This window comes from Cenococcum geophilum, assembly GCF_001692895.1.
Source record: "Cenococcum geophilum 1.58 unplaced genomic scaffold K441scaffold_116, whole genome shotgun sequence".
Classification (NCBI taxonomy): Eukaryota; Fungi; Ascomycota; class Dothideomycetes; order Gloniales; family Gloniaceae; genus Cenococcum; species Cenococcum geophilum.
In genome coordinates, this window is record NW_027137674.1 from 26,288 (window position 1) to 37,404 (window position 11,117).

At 38.4% G+C, this 11,117-nt stretch overlaps 1 protein-coding gene across 1 annotated transcript; it reads left to right on the top strand.

Moving 5' to 3' along the window:
* The first annotated feature begins 10,058 nt into the window (after positions 1 to 10,058).
* Positions 10,059 to 11,117, top strand: K441DRAFT_34273 (uncharacterized protein). The gene is made up of 3 exons (XM_067641273.1): positions 10,059 to 10,407; positions 10,455 to 10,807; positions 10,857 to 11,117. The coding sequence occupies exons 1-3, from the start codon at positions 10,204 to 10,206 to the stop codon at positions 11,086 to 11,088; spliced, it is 789 nt and encodes a 262-aa protein (XP_067496180.1). The 5' UTR covers positions 10,059 to 10,203; the 3' UTR covers positions 11,089 to 11,117.

The window sequence follows — 11,117 nt, forward strand, 5'->3', positions numbered from 1 at the left end:
GTAAGCCCCGCTTACTAAGACATTATATAGCTATAGGTATAAGAGCTATAAGCTAGCTTGGCGGCCGCTATAAATAGATTATAATATAATAATTATATAGCTGTTTCGCAATAGCTAGAATGGGTAATTGCTCTCGATTAGAGGTACCGACCAGGGTTATAACCCTACGCAATAGTAGACACAAGGCTAATAATAACTTCCTAGCATTATAATAAGGTTCTTAGGCTTAGGTAGCACCGTTATAAGTTATAGAGTTGTTAGAGCCTCATAGTAGTACTATAGGGAAGGAACTCTGTTTCGTTAAAGAATAAGACTCTCTGCGTATTAGGCGCGAAGGCGACAATATATAAGGTAATTTTTAGATAGAAGGAGTTCTAAATATTTAAAAGTAGCTATAGCATACGACTAATATAGAATTATAGTAAATATTTACGTGTGCGTATAGTTATAGTCGCTTAATATTAAAGTACCCCTTATATTTTGCGGTATGGTAGGTTTTACGCGACCTAGGAACAGACGTTATCCCTTTACCTAGTAAAATGTGTCCTATAGTTATTAATAAGAGCCGACTAATAGGATCTATAGTATTGAGGCTCCGTAATCAAATCTACGAGGTAAAAAGTCGTCAATTTTAGTATATAATTGCTATTTATACTTAATCTTTAGAGCTAAGTCGCTTAGTATAAGGAAGCTAACAGCTGTCCTTTCTATAGAATAGTATACGGCAAACAGAATAGCTATATAGAGTTCTTAGAGCTCTGCGAGGCCTCCTTTAATCCCTACTATTGCGAGATTTATAAGTTATATTTAGTAAGAGGTTTAAGAGAGGCTTCCTACGTCCTCTATATTATATTTAAGTCTTCCTACCGGCTTTAATATAAGTAAAGTAGTACTTTTACTTGCGCCGCGTAAATAGCTTTATAAGCTTATAACCCTCTATAGGGTACCATAAAATATCACTTATAGAGTATTATAATGGCCTCTCCTAAGTATACACTCGCTAGCGAGTTAACTGCTTAAAGAGGGCCTACTAGAGGTCCTTCTGGAACTGCTTATATATATCGTAATAGGAGGAAGATTTGGGGTGCTATAGTCGTCGAAATTCGCGATATATAAGGGCTTAAAGTAGGGCAACGGCCACGGCTGCGGGGATGGTTGTTTTGCTTTCTAAGTCGGTAGAATTAAATACTAAATTGGTGGAACAAAGTCTATATTATTAGAAGTATAATTAGAAGGCATAGTTAAGTAATATATATTAATTAAATGTATATAGGTAATATTTTGTAGTTAACTATTTACTACGGCTAGAATATCGGCTTTAGTGCAGCTTCCCCCGGCTATATAGATCTTAAAATAGTTGCTAAACGTATAACCTTATAACTAACTCTCGTAGCTAATAGAAACCCTTTTTAACTTTTTCTGGCTCTAGTAGATATACGCCCATACATCTATTAAGACACTATAGTTCCTTTTTATATAGCTTGTTAAAACTTAATATAAAAAAGCATAACTAGAAAGACAGATTATAATTAGTTAAGATAGTTAAGAAGTAAATCTAATAATTCTCTAAGCTAGAACGTAGTTTAGCTAATTCTATTAATTCTATTTATTTTAGCAGTTATAGAAGGAATTTAACTAACTCGGCTAGATTGTTACTAAGGTCTAAGAACCACAAATATAAACGGCGTAGGTTTATAAACTTTCTAAATAAAATGGTATCTCGTAACGCACACTATAGAGGGGTGTTAAGTTTAAGGTATTCGGCCGTCTGGAAAAGCTTTATTAAAAAATATAATTGTGATCCGTTATGCAATGACTTTAGGTTACTAAATACCGCTACTATAGGTTTTAGGCGTAATTAGACCTCAAAACTAACGTCTGTACCTTTTAAGAGTGCCCTATAAAAAGCAATATACTTTTATACCCTATCTTTAAAATCCTTAGTTCTCCGTTCCGGAGAATACGCCGAGGAAATAGCAACACCTATGACCTCTATATCGCGTTCCGCCGCTTATATTGCTATAAGTATCCTCCTAAAGATCTAGCTAATATAATTGAGGGTATTCCTAGCTATTATATAGTAAACTAACAGCGCGCCATTCTCCTATAAAAGTTAATTAAATCTATATAGCGAGTAGGTTCCTTACTAAACGCTATTACCAAAATTAGATAGCCTAATAGTGATTTCTTAGCAATCTAGGTTTTTAATAATAGTTGCTAGCATTTTTATATCTAAATTGGTTTCCTAGATTTTAGCCTAGTTCTCCTAGAATAATATAATCTGGGGAAGTATAGTTTAATTAATATAAGCTAGATCTTTAGGGACCTAGTAAACCTAACTTTATAAATCTTTTTTAGTTGCCTAGTTACGGGAGAAGATATAAGTTAATCTAATAGATATCCTATATATGCTTGTTAATAGTTCTATTACATATCTAAGGTCTAGCTTATCTATAATAATTAACAGGCTTCCTTTATATATAAAGGTATCTATAAAGGTCTTATAGAAGACGCGCTTAAATGCTTTATAGGTCCTACGGATATCCTATAAGTAAAAGCCGGTAGTAATAAATAACTATATAAGATTTAAGAGCTCTTCTAGAATATTAAGTATACCACTTATAGCTACTAGCATAAATAAAGACTAAAGGCGGAAATAGTCTATGGAGGGAGGTATAGGGAAGACGACAGCGCTAATATAAGTAAGCTCGCCAAACTAAATAGGATTAAATGGCTTTAAAGAGATAGCAAAGAGAGTAAGAGAGATAGAGAGAGAGAGCGAGAGAGACGGAGAGAGAGTAAGGGAGATGTGGAGAGAGAGCGAGGGAGATAGAGAGAGAGAGTAAGGGAGATAGAGAGAGAGAGCAAGGGAGACGGAGAGAGAGTAGGAGGGAGACAGAGAGAGAGTGGGAGGGAGATGGAGAGAGAGTAGGAGGGAGACGGAGAGAGAGTAGAAGGGAGACGGAGAGATAGGCGGATAGAAGGTGGGGGGAGAGAATCTACGTTTACCTAATTAATAAAGAGGAGCGCTAAGCCTAATAAGCGCCTGCGTATCTACTTTAGGGTAAGCCTTAGTCCATCCTAGAGCTCCATATTGGCTCTAGTCTAAAAAGATTACTAATAGCTTCCGCCCTAATGCTAGGGTTATTCTTAGTCAGCGGAGCTTATAATACTTATATGTAGTATAGGCCATATCTAATATATAAGGGAGATATAAAAGCTTTCTAGTAATATAGAAATATAATACGTTTACTAGGAGCACTTAGCCTATATATGCTAGAAGCTGCTATTTTTTAGAAACCCTTCCCCTATTAGGTTTTACTGTTAACTAGGGTTAGTATACTTTAAGCCTAGTCATTAAAGTATAACGCTACGCCACTCCGAACTAATAAAGATGAGGAAGAGAGGATACTAATAACCTTAAGTATGCCTTATTACGGGTCCTTAAATACATTTAGGACGGTTTAACTAGTCCTATAGCCGTCCTTAAGTTTATTCTTTAGCGCCCCTCTTCTATAGTACGCCTTTTCTTTAGCCTTTTAAATATGGCCTACTTAGTTTCTTTAGTTATAAAAGTATCTAGAGTATTATCTTATAGATCTAACTAACTATTATATTCCCTAAGCAGAGATATAGAATTAGCATTATATTTTAAGAGATAATGACTTTTTAACTCCTATAAAAGTCTAGAACCCTCTAGAAACTATAGTTCTAATTACCACGAAACCTTAAAATCCAAATTAGGGGGTAACTTATTAATAACTAAGCAGAGCCTTTTAAAGTAAGTCAGCATCTATATATTATAAACATTCTTAGTAAATTTATATACTATCTATTTTTCTTTTCTATCTAATTCTATAAAGTTAAACGTGCAGATTAGGTAGCGGTAGAAGGTAGTCTTAGGCCTATTAATTATAGGGTAGTAGCCGTATATTTTTACGGTCTGGTAATTATATAAGATTAAGAAGGTAAGAATTTCTTAGTAAAGCTCTTTTTCGCGCTTTATAAGTCGGAAGAGCTTAATAATACCTTTTACTGTAAGAGTTATGCTATGGGCATTTTGCCGGTCCGCAATATTAAGTGCCGCGGCGCTATACTTAACTTTATATATTAAGAACGGGAAGTACTAGTAGTATATAGCTATAAAGAAGGAGTTATCCGTAAGCTTACTAATAAAGGGCTAAAGCTTACTAAGCCGATTATCTATAAACGCTTTTTACCTAAATCTTATAGTATAATCGGGCTATAGGCGAGTCTAAGTAATAGGGATTAAATTGTTCCAGCCTTTATTAACGCTTTTAACTAAGCACTAAAGAGAGGTAGCGTTATATATAGCGAGGGTTTCTGCAGAAGGAACAACTAATTAAGTAATATCTTAGATAACTCTAGCCTCGTTCCTGTTTCGCATTTTCTAATAGGCTAATTTAAAGAGATTATTACGAAATAATATATCCTAAAGAACCGCTTGCTCTTTCTTAAGTAATTTTTAGTAAAATGCCTTACTTAAATCTGTAATACCTAAGTCGGATTTATCTATATAGCTCCCTTTAGTTGTAAGTAGAGTTTTATAACGCGCGTCTTAGTAAGAGGCGCTTTTAACTTCCCTAGGCTTTTAACTACTAGGTATAGTAGAGCTAGGCGTAATAGAGCTAGCTTCCAATTATTTCCGGTAAAGGAAAGATAATAACAATTTCTTCCTTATAAGTAAATATTCCATATTATTATACTTCTTAAAGTATTCTTTAGGCTAAGTTCCTTCCTTCCTCTAATAATTAATTAGATTAATCTACGTGTTGCTAATAATGCTTACTACTTCTTAGCTAATTATACCCTTAACAGTAGTATCTGCAAGAGACGTTTGCGGTTACTTTATAAAGGGTTCGGCCAAAATGCAATTAACTAGGTCTTTAACTTCTCGCCGCCGCTTTTAGTCTTTTAATTATAGAGGTATCTACCTATCCTTAAACAGGCTCCTTTCTTAAAGTTATAGTATCTTTTAGATACGTGCGCTTTAACGGAAAGGCTACTATACTTCTTCTTTCCTAATACCTTAAGGCTGCTTTCCTATCAATAGTTAGCGAGATATAACTAAATGTGAAGGATATATACCTTAGTCTTTTAGTACTAAGACCTTCCGCTTATACCTCTAAGCTAGTAGCTATACTTAACCGCGGGCCATACTAATTGGAAAAAGGGGGTAAGATATATATTTATATTATTATTATACTTAAAGTAAGTATAACGTTAATAAGGAAGGATGCGACCGAAGCTCTAAACGTTTAGGCATATATACTGTATAACTCTATCTATACAGGCTAAGCCGGTTAGTAAGATTTCTAAGTTATAGCTAAGAGGATATTAGTAAAGTTTGTATATCTACTAATCTTAAAATCCTAGTTAAAGTGTAGATAATATACACCGGTATTACTACAGGGATATTTCTAGGTAATGGGAAAATTACTTTAGTTTTTGTAGCTTAGGTTATACATATATAAGCTTCCTTGGTAATTCCTTACTACTTAGCTTTTTATAAGGTGCTTAACTACCTAACTAAAGGCAGTAGGATTCTAACCATTATCCTAAATATGCTAACTACTAACCGCTATAGACTAAATAAGTCGATAATAGTACGATGCCTATAGGAATTATATTGCTTAATTATGCTAAAGTAACCTAGCTCCTAGATTTTCAAATTCTTCTATATAAACTTATACCCCTTAGTAAGCCTATAGAGAGAGCATTATCTAACTATCCAATCTACTCCCAAGTCTATTTAAACTAAGAAGTCTAGAAATAGTTCCCTTAAAGGGCGCCCACCGTCTAGTATATAAAGGCAATACTTTTATAACTAATAATAGTATAGCGTAGGTTAAGTTTAAGACTATTAAGTAGACCCTTTAGAATTCGGTATTATTATATAGGACATAGTTTTTATAAAGGCAAACCAATCCAGTATAAAGCTGGCGTAGTAGCCCTATTCGCTTACTGGCTAATTAGGGATTTATTTAAATATAGTTTAAAGCTTTAGGCTAAGAATTAATATAAAAAATCCCGGCAAAAAGAACGCCTATAATACTATAGATAATTTAGTAGAGTCGTAACCTATTATATAAAGTTATTTTTCTATACTAACTCCTCTATAGAATTCTTTATAAATACTAATAGAAATAGCTATATATATATATTAATTCCCTCTAATAGTCTAGTGCCTACAGAATTGTATTACTTATATTAAAACTAGTAAGCTCTCTTATCCTACGGATTCCTAATCCTTCTATATAAAATTATAACTCTCTCTTAGTATATAGAGATTAGCACTATCTAATCTAGTCCCTATATTCTCCACCTAATAGTACTTATATAATTCTGCACTACTCGCTTAACTTAGAGGAGGGCCTATCACTGTCTAATCTAACCTCTTTATCCTCTATTAACCGTATTTATATTAATCTACTTACTTAATCTAACTTCTAGAAACTAGAACTATCCAATCCGGCCCTTATATTAAAGCTCCCGTATATTTTAGGGCACCCTTAGTCTAGTATATTTTAATTATAGAACCTAGCTAGATATTCTGCGTGCTAAGGAGGCCCTCCGCTACTAGGCGGCCGGTCTTTAAAGAGATTGATTTTATATAGCTGTCCAGTTATAACCTTATACATTATAGCGCCAAAGTATATAAATTAAGTAGCCAGCGTTATTAGCGCTAGATATACTTTCTATAAGTCCTATAGTAGCTATCTGGCTAGCCAGATTGCTAAAGGTTAGGCAGCATACTCTTACTATAGGAGTTTTTAATCTTTAAGCCTAAAACCTACCCTTATAGTATTAGATAAATCTATACTTCTATATAAGGGCGATATAAAATAGCCAGTATTATTTAATCTAAGCCTTTACTCCTTTTTCAAGTCCATTTCTACATTAATCTTTTAAGAATATATAAGTTAGTAAAAGCTTACGCGACCTAATTTAAGCCCCTTTATCCGCCGTACTGTTTCCGTATAACTTTAGTCTTTTTAGTTAATCCATAAATTCTACCTAATCTAGGCCCCTTATGCTCTACCAAACCGTAGGTTAGCTTAATCCTCTTAACTTTACAAAGGCTAGTACCATCTAATAATACCTAGATGCTCTCCGCTTCGTAGGATCCTACCCTACTTGCTTAGGTTAAGGAGTGCCGCCACTATATAATCTAGTTAGATTCCCGTAGTTTTATCTAGTATGCTCGCATAAAGTTACCTAAGTAGATAAACTTCCGGAGACTAGAGCTGTCTAATCCTGCCTTAACGTTTACAATTAAAGCCACGTCTGCATGAGCTGGCTCCGCTTGGTTAGACCTATATAAGGACATTACTAAGCTATTCCCCTTAGCTTTACGCGGGTAGTTTAGCCTAAAAGAGCCATAATTTATCGAATCTAACCCTAGCGTCGTCCGCCATTAGTGCTCGCATAAATTTACCCCACTTAATTAACTTCTAGATACCAGACTTGTCCAATCTAGCCCATCTATAAACGCTCGCGCCGTTAGTATAACCCCCTTATTCTGCATTAGGCCGTCTCTATATAATACTATTCTCCTTACTACAGCTCCCTTACGCTCTTTAAAGCCATACCTACCTTAGATCTGCGCCGCTCTGCCAACTAGTTAAGGTTAGTACTGTCTTATCTATATCGGCTATACCCGCCCCACTCGCCTAGACGGTGGGGATCTACTAATATAACCCCTCTGCTCTGAATTAGGCCGTATCCGTATAATAATCTGCGTAACTTAGGCTAAACCTAGCTGACACTATTTAATCCGGTTTACTCTTCGCCGAGCTATGCCCCTATAAGCCCGCGCCGCGTAGTCCAACTAAGGAGCATTTAAGTTTATACTAGGTAAAGCGGGTCTATTAGATCTCCTCTCTAACCTATACCCTAGTCCGCTGCTAAAGTATCTAAAGGCCCAAGAGTACGTGTAAATCCTTCGGCTAATTACCTTATAGTTTTACGGTTATGAGCGGTATACGTAAAGGGGGAAACTATACAGTCGTTAGCCAGAAGTCAACACGGAAATGCTATTTAAAATACTTAGAAGAATAAAATAATATTTAATAAGGAACATTTTGTACAATATAGCTATTTTAATTAATCTTAATAATAATAATTGCGGTATAACAACCTAAGATTTAAAGCTGGATATAAGTTAAGCTAAAGTCGTTAGTTGTTAGGATAAGGGGTAAGCGTAAATACGTTAGCAATAGGTTTCAAGGGGTAGCTGAGTCCGCAGCAGTCTTAGCCAAAATTTTGGTTCGAGGCGATGTTGGGCATCTTTAGCCGATTCCCAAATTTAGGCCCCAAGGGCCCAGAACCAGGCACCCCTTACGTGCTCAGGGCGTGCTCAGGGCTGCTCACCCTCGGCTCAGGTTAAAGCGGCGGCTGCTCAGGTCCAAAGACGGAAATGGACCTTGGTGAGGGGAGTTTTCGTTAAAGACTATAGAGGTAGTAAGGAACTTCGATTCAGGTCGACACTTACCTTCAGCGTCTTGTTTCAATATTGTCGTCGAGGTCCAGTCGACCATGACTGTCCTAGCTCCGTTTCTGACGTCTAAGGCCTCAATATCCCATGCTCTAGTGACGTCATGATGGAAGTCCTTCAGCATCTGTGAGCGCATCTGGAACATTTTCTCCATCTCTGCGAAAGGAGTTGGCGTAGCCCCGTTCATGATAAATACAGCGTTTGGGGAGAGGAATTTGGGCAAGGGAGACTCGGGATTGAGACTGTCAAGGGCAGGGGTGTATTCTTTCAGGAATCTGAGACCTGAGTGGTGCCATAATATCAGTGAATGGACCATTGTCTAGTAAGGAAATGAGAAAGTGCCGGTGCAGAGATGCCTTGCGAAAAGGGCCTGCCCAGCTGATAAAGCAGCTGCCTTGGAGCTATGGCTCTGTTTTGGTAAGACTTAAAGCGCTTGCTTTAAATAACTCGATAGGATAGGTGCGTAACCGTCCTTTTGCTCTCCGTGCATTTATTCGGCGACAAATCTCACTAACAGGAAAATGTGGAAGTCTAACCTGGAGACGAATCTTCTGGAAGCTTAGCGATTGGCCCGGTGTGAACTGTCGTATTTGCCATTATGGAGGATTCTGATTGAGAAGCTTTGATATGCGGGAGTATTTCAGCTTCCAAGAATTAATGAGAGTGCCGCAATAGGCTCAGCCGTATGCAGGCACCCGATATTAAAGTGACTATTATTGCGCCTTTGAAGGTGGAAAGGTTGTTGCCTGGAAGTCGGTGTGATGGAGCCTGGAAGAATATGAGTGCTCAGGAGAAGCTGCTATGGTATAAGTACGCACCCTACATCGTTGCGGGGCATGGTTAATAGTACGTATTAAACTTTGCAACATCTTGGCCTCTTCGTATTCGAGCTTCGAAAATGGACGCGTCTACCTCCTGGTCTTATCCGGTTTTGATTATTGCAACCAATGTGGGATCTCCAAAGCCATCCCAAGGATTTTTCGACGGGAAGAGATATCTATTATATCCTGCTCTTTGTTTCATACTCACAATTGCACTCGGCTACTGCTATTTGGCCAGCTGGGTGCAAGGGATGGTTGCCTTGTTCGCGTACACGATTGCGCGTAAGCACGTGGGGCTATACAAAGAATTGCATTTGGAACCATGCTCTGCATTCAACTAATGTGAAATTCTCATATGTTGTATATCATTTCTATGCATTCTCATTTGTTTTTTATCGATTAGTATCAAGTCTGAATCTTTCTATAGTCACGAGTTTCGTTTTCCCTCGCATTTACCCCCCGCCAAGGAGCATTTCACGCAGGAGCGACCATCCACCTCCGCATCCTCATCACTGCATCCTCAATTCCATCCTTCTCTGCTCCTTTGGACGAGCCGAGTATTTCTACGACTAATTGATCGCAGCGCCGTACCCCGTGAACAAGATGAAATTCTCGTGGGGGAATCACCCTGCTAAGCCACACAGTGATGGAGATGCCCCAGGCAGGCGGCCTCCCTCCCACACCTTACATCGGTCGACCAACGCAACCCTCCGCCTTAACCCGTCCTTCTTCTACTCACATAGAATTTTGCCCAGATTCGCACTGACATAATTTTGAGACTACCAGGCTTTTTTTTCCCTACTCCCTCTACTCCTCTAGTGCGACACTTTCCTTCCTCACCAGTACCCTTCAGGCCCCAACTTTATGATGGGTAATCTGGTTTTTATTCTTTTCTCTCTGTCTCTTCTCCTCGATATTGTCTTAGCACAGAGTCCTCCTCTAGACCCTGCCATGACGGCTGGGCCTGGGGAGTCTTTCTACCCAGATCCTGAAGGCATCCTGACCTCGTTGTGTGACATTTGTGGTATTTCAATCAATTACTGCTTGCATAAGATCTCACAAGAATTGGTACCGTACCCTCGTTACTCTGATGCAGCACTAGCTTATCTGAATAGTTAAATCCACCTGTGCAACGATTCTTTACGGCACGCGATTTCCTCGATCATCCCGAATGGCCTCGGTTACCACAAGACCCCAGCGGAAACGAGTCGGACGGCCTATGGGCAGGGCAGACGCATGGTTACAACCAACTCAATGTTACAAGTGTACAGCTACTGAATGCGAATGCCACGACTGTGCAGCCAAGTACAATGCAGGCGTGGGTGGATGGACCATATAATCCGGGAGATAGACGGTCGCCTCCTGCAATAAGCCAAATGCACCAGAGACGGAATGCACCAAGGCAAGGTGGCTTTCCTTGCGACATTCCAGACTGTCCCAAGGTATATAGTCGCCATTGTGACCTAAGGTGAGTTCTCATACCGTTTTTGCTACGTCAATCTTCTAATACCGGACAGACGTCATAAGAAGACTCACTTAGTGAGATCTGAACGCCCTCACAAGTGTTCCATTTGTGATGAAGGGTTCATCTACCCCAAAGACCGCGACCGACACCAGAGAACTCACGCTCCCCAGGAAGTACTTTTCTGTCCAGTACAAGGGTGTAATAACAGAGACGGTTTCAGTCGGAGGGACAACCTACAACGACACATGCGGAGACAACATCCGCAGGTCGCTATGGCTGCGTGAGGGACTTCGTTCTGACGCGTCCTTTTTCA